Here is a 14,627-nt window from a genome sequence, read left to right as displayed (position 1 = left end):
GCAGCTCCCTCCATCAGTGTGTGAATGTGTGTGTGAATGGGTAAATGTGGAAGTAGTGTCAAAGCGCTTTGAGTACCTTGAAGGTAGAAAAGCGCTATACAAGTACAACCCATTTATCATTATTTTATTTAATGTCGTGAATAAAAGCTTGTTAAGACAACAATTGGATCCCTTCTTTTATTGTTAAATCGACACATGACACTCCAGACCAGACCTGGGCAAATTAAGGCCCGTGAGCCGCATGCAGCCCGTTAAGCTTTTCAATCTGGCCCGGCGGTCATTCCCAAATAGTTTTTTTAGATCTTTAAGATCGAAACTCTAGCTGCCATTATGATGTGCAGTGATGTTTTCAAATTACCGTAAGCCTTGAGCTACACAAAGCATTTCAATGGTTGGAGTCTGTGCTTTTGCATGATATACTAGTTACTATGGTAATCTAAATCACAGCAGCTCAGACGAGGCACCAAACAGAGTGGGTGGGGAGCTTTTCCAGAGCGGCCAGCCTGAAATGCGGGTGTCAGGGACAGACACCGAAGGAGATTGTTACAACAGAGTTCTAAAGCTTAGTGATATATCAGATCGTAGGTGGGGTTTTTTGTTTTATCGTTCATAGTTAATATTGTAAATCCCATATTTTATTTTCATGTACCGCAGTACCGTATTTTTCGGAGTATAAATCGCTCCGGAGTATAAGTCGCACTGGCCAAAAAAACATAATAAAGATGGTAAAAAACATATATAAGTCGCACTGGAGTATAAGTCGCATTTTTTGGGGAAATTTATTTGATAAAACCCAACACCAAGAACGGACATTTGAAAGGCAATTTAAAATAAATTCAAGAATAGTGAACAACAGGCTGAATAAGTGTACGTTATATGAAACATAAATAACCAACAGAGAACGTGCCTGGTATGTTAACGTAACATACCATTCAAATAACTATAACAAATAGAACATGCTATACGTTTACCAAACAATCTGTCACTCCTAATCGCTAAATCCAATGAAATCTTATACGTCTAGTCTCTTACGTGAATGAGCTAAATAATATTATTTGATATTTTACGGTAATGTGTTAATAATTTCACACATAAGTCGCTCCTGAGTATAAGTCGCACCCCCGGCCAAACTATGAAAAAAACACACAGCAGCAAGACAATCGCTTCATTCCGAGACAATTACATTTAGTCCCCCCTCGACCACCAAAGTATAGCTGACATCAAAGAGATCCACAGTAAGGATAATTCTAACCCGAATTTCGGAAGATGTGGTTTATTATTGCAGCAACATTTTAACTTAAACACCCATGCTAATGTTAGCTTACCGTACTAGGGATGTGATGATATCAAAATCTCACGGTACGGTATTATCACGGTATGATATTATTGTGGTATATGTCCACAAAAAAAAGACTTAAAAATGCCATAATGTATAAAATGAAGTGGCAGGAATGTTTAGGATAAACACATTAGCTGTAATTCATCAAAAACATAATGCTAAAATATTCTAATCATATTTATTAATACAAATAAGTAGTTTTACATGTGGGAACAACCACTGTCTAACTTTTCCTTTCAGAGAAGCAGTGTCCTTTACAGTGGACATTTTTCTATCACTTTTGAAAATGCAGGTTCTCAGAAAAATTAACTCAGATTTTAACTTTTGATAATGTAAATACCTCACAAATTGACGTTTAGCTTGGCTGACTTCATATTTTCTGGGTGATGGTAGCTTATCAAGTAACTTCTGTGTGTAGCAGTTGCTTTCCCTCAGCACCATGCGAGGGAAAGCATGGGGCTTTGGCTTGGAACACTCGAGACGAACGTGACACACTTTTTTTACCTTCGCCACAGAGTTATTGTTTTTGCCAGGGTGTGTTTGTCCGTTTGTTAGCAACATAACTTAAAAATATATTAACGGATTTTGGAAAAATAAAATTCCTCTTTCTATTACGAAGTGGAACAACTTCTTGCTTTCACTTTTTGCTCCACGCCCCCACATTGCAGACCCGTGCTGCTCAGAGGACTCTGGGATATGTCGTTTATTTTCAGACTCGCAAAATGCTAAAGAGCCAGCAAAAAACTACACACCAAGTTTTTGTTTGACACCGTCAGGCATCACAGCTTTATTGAGAAGATTTTGAAACTGTAATACCGCAGTATCTACAAAACCCTTACATCCCTATAGCTTACCCTATTGCCTTAGATTTGGACACTGAAGTATTTCACTCCACTTGGCTGCAGCTGCCCTCAGGCCCCTTGATTAAAATTAGTATAGACTATAAGAAGGGACAACAGAAGACTCTTTTGTGGTTGTTCGCAGTTTCTGCTGTCTTGTGCCGACTGTTGCGTTCTCTGGAGCATGGTTCTGTTGTAACGGGGGTCAAAGGTCAGATGGGACAGCACTCTGCTTGGCCTAATCTATTGTCGTTTATCCAAATAAAGAAATGACTAATAAAGGAGATATTTGGGTTTACAAACTAGTTCTGTTCCTACGACTTGTTGTAAGTCAAAAGGATGAAGGACATAAACGGTATTAAAAATGATAGCTACAAGAATTAAATTAAAGTCTAATGATAATAATTGCAAGTTATATAATATTTGTCCTTAATGATGGTCACAGCATTCGAGCGGCTGAGACCGAGCCATGCAGCCAATGTTGATTGGCGTTTTTTTTCTACTTTCTGAACATTTTTGCGATCTCTAATTTCCCTTCCATGTTGGTGTTTTTCCTTTTGTCCTAATCTCTTAATTCCGCCTCATGCTAGGGAAACATATGAAGGGTGAGACGTTGGCAAGGAAGCTCAGGGGCGATGTTGTTCTTCCCCATTATAGCTTTACGCAACGAGGTATTCCCCCATCGCTTGCACGGAACTCATTTTTGTTTTTTACACTTATGTATGGCAACTACATTTTTAAGTTGTTTATGGGACATAATGCTGTGAAAGGTGAGGTGAAAGGTCACATTTTCCCACCTATCAGAGGAATGATAACCAACCCCAGCTAGTAGCTGGGGATCAAAGGTTTTGCAGCCTGTGATGCACACCTGTGTGAGTGTACACAAGGGTGGACAGCAGACACACACATTCATTTCACCTAAACACACACAAGCAAGCCGTCTATTGCCCATCTCTATGTTCCGGCTCTATCTGGGCCACAGATCCCCTGAGTGTGGCTCTATTAAAACACTCAAGATCAGGAGCTGAAGAGAGGAAGAGGTTTGCTCCTCTCTTCCAACACACACACACACACACACACACACACACACACACACACACACACACACACACACACACACACACAGACACAGAGTGATGTGTAGATGATTGTATTTGACTTGGCCAGTGTGTTTGTATGCAGTAGTCCCATTGATAGCAGAGATCATCTCAACAGCTCATCTTGCCCCTTTTTCCTCTGTTCCCAGACTAAAATGTCCGTATGATGTCTCAGTAGAGCTGTCTGCATACTGTTTGCAAAGTAAGTGGATTTTTTTTGTTTGACCTATAACAGGACTTCTTTAAATGGGAACTGCACATTTTGGGGAATTTTACCAATTCGTAATAACGTGATGTTTTAGTATTTTGCTCATTTTAAGCAAACGGTGGCAATATAGTTTCATAGACATATCACAACGTTCACATTGACAAGAACTCATGTCAGACTTTGTGAGAGACAACGAACATAATACAACACACACTTACTGTACAATGTCTGCTCTCACTGGGATGGCATTCCTATTTAGATGAAGAATTAATCATAATTCTTGCAAAGAGTTTAAAAAAAGCTGGGTGCAAAGGTGTGTATTTTCTTGTCTTTCTCACTGGCTGTCATTGTTGACCAACTTCTCGGTTTATGTCCACATCATTCTACTATCCAGGTGAGAGGCAAGATTTATAATCTTGAATTAACTTTCACCAACTCAGAGGCGATGCAGAAGCTCACCTGCTTACAATGTCAGTAAAGCAGCATTAGTGGGATCTGATGTCGTTGTTGCTTTTGCAGCACTTTGAGACATTTGTGATTTATGGCTATATAAGTAAACTTTTATTCAATGATTGATTGATTAGCCACAGTAGATACCTCTCTGTGATCAAAGCCCTGCTAAAAGTAGGTCCTTAATGTTAGCGCTTATAATAACAATATTACTAATACTTGGTTGATTTTCAGGTCACGTGATGTAAATAGAGTATTGTTGGCGATTTTCTGATGTTTTTTTAGTAGGTTTTATGGGATAGACGCAATGACGTCATGACTCCCATTAGCTCAGTTGTTAGCTGACCTTGCTAACGTTTATTTATGATTTATAATGTATTTGAAAAAATAAAAACAAATGTGTTCTTGTCTTCCATAAGGATTGTGTTGATAGGCCATATTGCAAAAACGTGCAGTTCCCCTTTAAAACAACACGTAGAAATGATAGGAAAATATCAGTGATATGTAGCAGTCAAAGCTTTCCCAGATGTCAAATCATCATACAATAGTTTAATAACATTCTCTAGACAAGTAAATATTCACTGCCTACACACTCAAAGATCAAATACTTTACCTTTATTAAGTATGCCTAGAATATTAAGTCTTGTGAAAGGTTCACAATGCTTAATTTGCCTGGTAAGTAAAGAACTATAAAACATCTCTCAGCTTGTTACACTGCACTTATATGTAAGTACAACGAGAGGTGAGAATCTTTGGGCACCTCACGATTCCATTACGATTACAATTCAGGGTCTACAATGTGATTATGTATCAATTGTTAATGCATCATTAAATAATATATTTTATATTGTTAATATGTTGTCTACTGTTATTATATATTATAAATGTATTATATTGAATTATTAATCATATGTGTAAAAGGCCCCTCCTTTGACTAATGGCTACTGCGAAATTTACGGATTTTGGATGTTAGTATACACATCATTTATAGATATACATACAGTGCATCCAGAAAGTTTTCACAGTGCTTCCCTTTTTATGCATTTTATGTTACAGCCTTATTCCAAAATATAATGATTTTTATCCTCAAAATCCTACAAACAATACCTCATAAAGATAATGCAAAAAAAAATATATATATATTTTTTTCACATTTATTAAGAATAAAAGACAAAAAAAAAAAACATCTACGTATAAGTATTCACAGCATTTGCTCAATACTTTGTTGATGTTGGTAGCAATTACAGTAAGTCTTTTTGAATATGATGCCACAAGCTTGGCACACCTATCATTCCTCTTTGCAGAACCTCTCAAGCTCCATCAGGTTTCATGAAAAGTGTTGTTTTTTTTAATCCAGGATGTCTCTGTACATTGCTGCAATCATCTTTCCGCCTATCCTGACTAGTCTCACAGTTCCTGCCGCTGAAAAAAAAATCCCCACACAGGACTGTACGCTTAGCTTTTTCACTAGTAGCACCAGTGCTACTCAATCAATCAATCAATGTTTATTTATATAGCCCTAAATCACAAGTGTCTCAAAGGGCTACTAGTGAAAAAAACTAGTAGCACAGAAAAGTTTTTGTAGCACAGAAAAACATGTGTAGCAATGTGAAATGTCTTAAATATCACATTTTCATTATTGACCTTTAAATAACATACACATATGCACTCATACATATTAGCGCAATGCCATCATAAGGCCTACTACAACGCTCAATTAAACATAGAGAACATCCCTAAACTGTAGTAGCACTGTCGCTAACACGAGTGTAGGGCTGGGTGATATGGATCAAAATTCTATTCATCCATCCATTTTCTACCGCTTGTCCCTTTCGGGTTCGCGGGGGGTGCTGGAGCCCAGCACAGCTGCATTCAGGCGGTAGGCGGGGTACACCCTGGACCTCATCGCAGGGGCAACACAGATAGACAGACAAACATTCACACTCACATTCACACACTAGGACCAATTTAGTGTTCCCAATCAATCAACCTGTCCCCTGGTGCATGTCTTTGGAGGTGGTAGGAAGCCGGAGTACCCAGAGGGAATCCACACAGACGCGAGGAGAACATGCAAACTCCACACAGAAAGACCCCGAGCCTAGAGATCGGATCCAGGACGCTCGTATTGTGCTGCCCGGATCAAAACTCATATCCTGATATAGTTTGGACCATAAATTAACCCTCAAATGGTAATTACCGTTGACGTTACTAAATATCTTCACCATGCCTTGATTTTAAATTTTAGAGACTGATGAAGATCCCAAATACACAAAAATAAGTACCAACAAGTATGCAAGTAGGTTTTGCGTAATAGGACCCCAATTTAAGAGGTGTTTTGAGATATGGAAAAAGAAAAAGCCTTGAAAATAATATAAGAAAAGTCTAATATAATCTTCAATCTTCTTTAAAAAAAATACATTTAGCTATGTTCAATTCTTCCAGCTAACAAAAACATAAAAGAACAAAATGCGAAATAAAGTTCCTTGTTTTAAGAGGACATGTTTAAACGTTAAGCAGCAACATGAACATAATTTACCTTTAACAATGGAGTTTTTATGGGTAAACTAAATTAAACTAACTCAATTATTATAGTACATATACACAAATATTTTAGCCAAGAACACCAACCTGCCAACTGCTTCATGATGCTGTGTGACAGGCTGTGTTCTAAAAATTACTTTTAAAAAATCGTTCATTATAGTTATAATTAATTACTAAGGAAAGTAATTAATGCGTTCAAATATCTGGCATAATGCAGCAGATAAGTTTCATATAAAGTATATATATAAGAGCAGTGTGTGCGTCTGTGTGTGTACCTTTAAAAGACGGTGCCAGTTGCCTACAGATGCTCAGTCTGAGTCTCACAGGCATTTTAGCTTGAGATGTTTTGTTAGCTTATAGGGCCAGCGATGGCAGTTTGTCAGCTCTGATGGCAGCTGTTTTGAATCTTTCACTGGTTTGTGTTACCTCTGCTTAATAAATAGATTGAATGTGCTTCCATGGCTGTATGTTTTTGGCAACAAACGGGGTATTGTTTGGATGGCAAGTTTGTCACTTCAACCAGTGATTCATCCGACCCTTGTAGTTACTGGTGCGCAGTGCAGTTTGTGTCAAGTTTTAAGACGGTGAAAAAAACGTTGTCTTTTACTGACCAGTTCCTTCAACTAAGATGTTGTTTCTTTTGTGTTGGAAGACTGAGTGTGTGAGCTAGGAGGAGTGGTGCTGCAGCCCCGCTTCCCTCTATGCATGGTACAGGAGGGAGGGACAAACACAGAGTGTTCAGTAACACTTCGGCGTCTATTACTTGTCCATTTGGTTATGGTTATGGTTTAAGTTTATTTCAAACACGCTATACAAATGGGCGAAAATGTTACTCCAGAATGATTACATTTGGATGGATATATTTTTAAAATGCAATGAAAGAGTTTAAATCGAATTCTGGTTTGGGCAAGACGGAGTAGACACGTGTCGAGTCTCTCGCCCTCAATTGTTTACATTTCCATTCTTTAAAGGGGAACATTATCACAATTTCAGAAGAGTTAAAACCATTAAAAATCAGTTCCCAGTGGCTTATTTTATTTTTCGAAGTTTTTTTCAAAATTTTACCCATCACGCAATATCCCTAAAAAAAGTTTCAAAGTGCCTGATTTTAACCATCGTTATATACACTCGTCCATTTTCCTGTGACGTCACATAGTGATGCCGATACAAACAAACATGGCGGATAGAACAGCAAGTTTATAGCGATATTAGCTCGGATTCAGACTCAGATTTCAGCGGCTTAAGCAATTCAACAGAATACACATGTATTAAAACGGATGGTTGTAGTGTGGAGGCAGGTAGCGAAAACGAAATTGAAGAAGAAACTGAAGCTATTGAGCCATATCATTTTGAACCGTATGCAAGCGAAACCGACGAAAACGACACGACAGCCAGCGACACGGGAGAAAGCGAGGACGAATTCGGCGATCGCCTTCTAACCAACGATTGGTATGTGTTTGTTTGGCAACTAACAACTATGAACTAGGTTTACAGCATATGAAATACATTTGGCAACAACATGCACTTTGAGAGTGCAGACAGCCCAGTTTTCATCAATTAATATATTCTGTAGACATACCCTCATCCGCTCTCTTTTCCTGGGGGTCTGGCGGCAGATTTCTTTGACTTTATCGTTGGAAATGCATCTGCTTTGAGTGTCGCAGGATATCCACACATTCTTGTCATCTCTGTCGTAGCATAGCTTTCATCGGTAAAGTGTGCGGAACAAACGTCCAATTTCTTGCCACTTTTGCATCTTTGGGCCACTAGTGCAACTTGAATCCGTCCCTGTTCGTGTTGTTACACCCTCCGACAACACACCGGCGAGGCATGATGTCTCCAAGGTACGGAAAACAGTCGAAAAAAAACGGAAAATAACAGAGCTGATTTGACTGTGTGTTTGTAATGTGTTTGAAAAAATGGCGGATTGCTTCCCGATGTGACGTCACGTTGTGACATCATCGCTCCGAGAGCGAATAATAGAAAGGCGTTTAATTCGCCAAAATTCGCCCATTTAGAGTTCGGAAATCGGTTAAAAAAATATATGGTCTTTTTTCTGCAACATCAAGGTATATATTGACGCTTACATAGGTCTGGTGATAATGTTCCCCTTTAATACTCCATAAGTTACGCCAGTGAGCCGGCAAGCGGGTGATTATAGTGCTCCAAAGTTGCAACCAACAGGAAATGCCAATTTACTCGACAAAACGGAGCGCCAGGGACACAAGTGCCAGGCCTAACTCCTCCGATAGAGCTGACGGCGAGTTTAGCATGTCGGCTGTAGCTAGCCTCCTGGAAGAACACCGCAAGGCCCTCTCCGGCAACTATTTCTACACTCGAGACAAAGATTGATTGTGTGCACACTAAGGTTTCTGAACATTCTGGAATGTTCTCCTCTGTCCACAGAGGAATGGTGTAGCTCTGACAGTGACCATCGGGTTCTTAGTCACCTCCTTGACTAGACTAAGATGAATGCAGCAATGTACAGACATCCTGGATGAAAAACAACGCTTCCCATCGAACCTGATGGAGCTTGAAAGGTTCTGCAAAGAGGAAAGGGCGAAACTGCTCACAGATAGGTGTGCCAAGCTTGTGGCATCGTATTTAAAAAGACTTAAGGCTGTAATTGCCGCCAAAGGTGCATCGACAAAGTATTGAGCGAAGCCTGTGAATACTTTTTTTTATTTTTTTTATTTTCACATTGTCATTATGGAATATTGTGTGTAGAATTTGAAGGACATAAATGGATTCATTCCATTTTGGAATAAGGCTGTAACATAACAAAATGTAGAAAAAGTGAAGCGCTGTGAATACATTTCGGATGCACTTTACATGGAAGACTAGATCGTATAGTATAGTATCTGCTAAGTAAAAATAAAAATAAAAATCCCAACTTTGTGACCAGGTATCTTTGATTTAATATTCTTGCCTTCTAAAACTACAGAATGTTCAGACACTTTGCCCCCAGTCGCCATAAACTTGCGGCTCAAAGATGTGTGTCGTATTCATATCTATGGCTGACAGACATGTTGCTGGACTCTGTAGATATTATATCATCTCTCTTGACATATTAATCTACTTACTAATATCTTCTTCTTAGCTGGTTATTCTGCTATAACGCGGTTCCTATTTGTCTTCTGTTGAAATGTACAAAGCATTCCTTCTTTTCTTCTTTCATTACTACACATTTAAGCTAGCTTTGTATTACTTTATTTAACACACATAAATAACCGATGTTTGGAAATGTGTCCCTCGATCCAGCATCGTCCACATTCTAATCGTGATGCATCAGAGAATCTATAATTTTTTCCACCTCTAAGCACAACCATAATAGTAATCAATGTATTTTTACATTCATTATCAAGCACTGTCAATTACATTACCATTATTATCTATTCTAAAGGCGAAAAATAGATGCATTGATTAACTGATCATAAAGAATATTATCCATTGTGTAAAATAGATTATTGAGGCAATTTAGGCAAAATGGTGTGCACTGCTTGACTTAAACCAGCAGAGGCGCTGTGGCTTCAATCTCAACTTGTTTGCTTACAAAAAAGAACAACCTGACAACAGCTGCGCTATTTGATATTAGAGTTTATCTGGTAACACTATAGTTAAAAAAGACTCTCACCTTTTCACACAAAACGAATTTAAGAATAATTTTTAGAGCGAGGTTGTTAAAACTTATTCCGCCAATGGCCACATAGAGACAAATATCAGATGATGCGGGGGTCACTTTGACATTCCTCCCCATTTGTTGATTAAACACACTAAAACAAGTAATTGTAAGTCCAGATATGCAAAAAAATATATGAAAAAACATCTCAGCTAATTGTTATTGGTGAAATTGGTTTTGTGTAACACGTATGTTCTTATCTCCATCCATCCATTTTCTACCGCTTATCCCGTTCGGGGTCGCTGGGGTACTGGAGCCTATCTCAGTTGCATTCGGGTGGAAGGCGGGGTACACCCTGGACAAGTCGCCACCTCATCGCAGTAACTGTTAATTAGTTTAGAACATTCCTTTATGTTCTAACGCAAGCTGTGTTTAATTTTATTTTCGGACTGGAACTTGGACATCGCACATACTGTATTTGATCAGTGAATTTTAAAACAGATCTTGTACTGATGTCCATTAACATGTGCTGGGGTACCTCAGTAAGTGCACAGTAAGTGTAGTTATTGTAAAACAGTGGCGGTGTCATGACTGTTTATTAAAAAAAAAAGAAATTATCTATAATTTTGCTAAAAATATGATGCAATCGTCAAACTAGAAAAGCACTCAGAGAGCGCAGAGGGCCCTATCACTTTTTTCTTATCCCATTTCTGACATTTCCTTAAAGGTTAAATAAAATGTGCCCATACCCGTCTCGGTGGAACTGAGATTGGTTCAGCATCTTCTAGGACCTCGCACAGGACCACCGTGCGTGGACCGCCATGGTTTGGGATGTTCGTCAGTGTCAGAGAGGAAGCCGGCTCAACCCGCCCAGGGTGAATGCCGCCCCAAGACAAAAAGACATACCTCTTTTGAGCTATCTACAGCGGATGAAATGAACAGAGAAAAGCCTCTTGTCAGTGGCAGGAGGCGGGGCCACTCACATACACACCCACACACACACGAAAGTAGAGGCTCGTAAAGTAAACATAAGGTTGGTAGAAATGCTCCGGACCAACCCCAAAATGTAATCACGTGTTCCTTATCCCATTACTGACTTTTCCTGAAAGTTTAATCAAAATGTGCCCATAAATAAATGATAAATGGGTTGTACTTGTATAGCGCTTTTCTACCTTCAAGGTACTCAAAGCGCTTTGACACTACTTCCACATTTACCCATTCACACACACATTCACACACTGATGGAGGGAGCTGCCATGCAAGGCGCTAACCAGCACCCATCAGGAGCAAGGGTGAAGTGTCTTGCTCAGGACATGACGAGGACATGGGATTGAACCAGGGACCCTCGGGTCGCGCACGGCCATTCTTCCACTGCGCCACGCCGTCCCTGAAATCTTTTATCTATCTAAAAAAATAAATGAAATGTACCCTCTTGTCAGTCATTTCCGAGGGTCCGCTTGCACACACACACACACGCGCACGCACACGCACACACACACACACACACACACACACACACACACACACACACACACACACACACACACACACACACACACACACACACACACACACACACACACACACACACACACAGAAACTGAAGCTCGTAACATAAACGTAAGGGAGTAGAAATCATCCGAATAACCTCAAATTATAATCAATTGTTCTTTATCCGGGCTTCACGGTGGCAGAGGGGTTAGTGCATCTGCCTCACAATACGAAGGTCCTGAGTAGTCTTGGGTTCAATCCCGGGCTCGGGATCTTTCTGTGTGGAGTTTGCATGTTCTCCCCGTGACTGCGTGGGTTCCCTCCGGGTACTCTGGCTTCCTCCCACTTCCAAAGACATGCACCTGGGGATAAGTTGATTGGCAACACTAAATTGGCCCTAGTGTGTGAATGTGAGTGTGAATGTTGTCTGTCTATCTGTGTTGGCCCTGCGATGAGGTGGCGACTTGTCCAGGGTGTACCCCGCCTTCCGCCCGATTGTAGCTGAGATAGGCTCCAGCGCCCCCCGCGACCCCAAAGGGAATAAGCGGTAGAAAATGGATGGATGGATGGATGTTCTTTATCCTGAAAGTTTTACCTGGCGGAGGTAAAACACATTGATATGTATTATGAGCATTTGTTATTTCCAAATGTGTCAAACAAGACAATGCTGATTAGCAATGTTGTGGACCTTAATACATGGGGCAACCAAAAATGCTTCACTAAAGGTTGAGAGCCAGTACTCTTGAGCAGAGGTCTTTCAGCAGGGGGTCATGAAGTGTTTGCTTTATTAGACTTGAAAAAAAAAAAAAAAAATTACAAATTCAAATGTCTTTAAATGCACATTAATATTGATCCAATACATTGTTGTGTAGTTTATTAATAACAGTAAAAACATGAATGAATACATTATTGTATTCACGTTGGCATTTAAGATGGCCAGGGATCAGTTGTCTAGTTGCCAACTAACAATTAGGATGCAAGTTGTCAGCGAGCAGTTAGCGCGACAGTTGCTAGCCGGCGATTTGTGTGCTAGTTGCCAGCTAATGATTAAGGCGCTAATTGCCAGTTAGCAGTTAGCCTGCCAGTTGCCAGCTATCAGAGGTGTGTAGAGTAGCCAGAAATTGTACTCAAGTAAGAGTACTGTTACTTTAGAGTTTTATTACTCAAGTAAAAGTAAGGAGTAGTCACCCAAATATTTACTTGAGTAAAAGTAAAAAGTATGTTGTGAAAAAACTACTCAAGTACTGAGTAACTAGATGGTACTTTATTGATTCCTTCAGGAGAGTTCCCTCAGGAAAAACTGATGAGTAACCTGTTCGTTTAATGACGGCAACAAATAATGCACAAAAACATAAAAGTACCAATGAACAAATTCAAAGCCAGGAATATCTCTTAAGCAACTAAAACAATACCATATTCAGTAATAATACATTAAAATAAATAAAAAATTAAGGCAAATTGAGCCACAATAACTTAACGGCACAATAGGCTCAGTCGGCAAAGGAAAATAACAACTTCGCCTTTACGCAAACCATAAACTCTGATAGGTGTGGGCTGCACCTGAGAACACACTGTGCACTTCTGATTGGTGTTTGTATGCATTCCTGTGTGTGTGCGTGTGTGTGTGTGTGTGTGTGTGTGTGTGTGTGTGTGTGTGTGTGTCTGTCTGTCTGTCTGTCTGTCTGTCTGTCTGTCTGTCTGTCTGTCTGTCTGTCTGTCTGTCTGTGAGGCTGCAGTGCGTTAACAAATGTCCCCACACAATGTACTTTTGACAGTGATTCATAGCAGGGAAGCTAACATCAGCCTACGGTGACAGCCAAAATATCTACTAACGTTACTTACCGCGATGTGCTTCCTCAAATTTGACGTTGAGTTCATGTAAGCTGAAATGTCCACTTGTTTGGGGAGACACATATGACAACGCATTACATAACAGTTTTTTTGGTTGTCTGAAGCGTGAACATCGATTTTATGTGAGGCCAGGAGTGTTTGCGTTCGCTGTTGTCTCTGCCATTGTTGTTGTTTGCCGATGAAACTTTATGTGCAGTTAATCATGTGTTATGAGCAGTGTTGGGTTAGTTACTGAAAACCAGTAACTAGTTACAGTTACTAGTTACTTTATTTCAAAAGTAACTCAGTTACTAACTCAGTTACTTACACCAAAAAGTAATGCGTTACTGTGAAAAGTAACTATTTAGTTACTTATTTTTTTCTTCTTTTTTTTTTAAAGCTCCCATTAATGCCCTTTTTGCCTTCATTTCAGTACTGTTATTGCACTGGAGAATAATACAATCTGTTGATCAACTTGACATACATTTTTATTTTCCTTTTAACATAATTAATGAAAAACAGTGCAACATAAAAAGGCATTCCTCCTTTCTTTAAACTTGGACCAATGACCATGAATAAAAAACAAGTTAAAGTGCAACATAAGAAGGCACATCATCTTCCTTGAAACATAAAGCCTGACATCTGGAGTGATGCTGCTGTCTTCCACACTTGGAGCCATGGATTGTAGAATACTTGTTTTCAGTGGCAGGATCATTGACACAGATGGTGAAGTTTCAGTGCTCAGTAGAGATGGAACACTTTTGAGGGGTTTAAGCACCTGGAGGACCTCACCTGCCACTCTCACATCATCATCAGACAGGGTGACATTTGTCTTCAGGGTGTTGTGGGTCAATGCAGAGTATATAGCTGCCTGCTGCTCCAACATATCATAAGTGGAGTTCCACCTCGTTGGGACATCGTGTATGAGCAGGCAGCTTTAGCATTTCTTGCTTTGTCTTAAGCACATGAGCAGCTGTTGTGCTTGGGTGGAAGTAAGAAACCTTCCTGATCCTCCCAAAGAGGCGCTCCATCCTATTGACTGAGATTCCCTTCTGTGATGCCAAATTCACTACATGTGCAAAGCACCTATCTGTGGTCCCAGTCCTGCCTCATTCTCTGTAATTATTTGATTTTTGGCATTATAACGTGTGACTGGGATATCTTTATCTTCCAGTCCTTCACTGCTTGTGTCAGTACCTGCGCAAGGTGACTC

General features: G+C 39.7%; 1 protein-coding gene across 7 annotated transcripts in view; it reads left to right on the top strand.

Annotated features, from left to right (window-relative positions):
* epb41l4b (erythrocyte membrane protein band 4.1 like 4B) overlaps window positions 1-14,627 on the top strand; it is an 86,596-nt gene that overhangs the window by 24,382 nt on the left and 47,587 nt on the right. For all 7 annotated transcript variants that reach the window (XM_061955191.1, XM_061955175.1, XM_061955206.1 and 4 more), the window contains exon 6: window positions 3,425-3,477. In XM_061955191.1, the coding sequence (XP_061811175.1) occupies window positions 3,425-3,477 (53 nt within the window). The remainder of the gene's footprint in view (window positions 1-3,424; window positions 3,478-14,627) is intronic.

Source organism: Nerophis lumbriciformis, linkage group LG04, assembly GCF_033978685.3.
Source record: "Nerophis lumbriciformis linkage group LG04, RoL_Nlum_v2.1, whole genome shotgun sequence".
Classification (NCBI taxonomy): domain Eukaryota; kingdom Metazoa; phylum Chordata; class Actinopteri; order Syngnathiformes; family Syngnathidae; genus Nerophis; species Nerophis lumbriciformis.
This window is presented reverse-complemented; position numbering and strand designations above follow the sequence as displayed.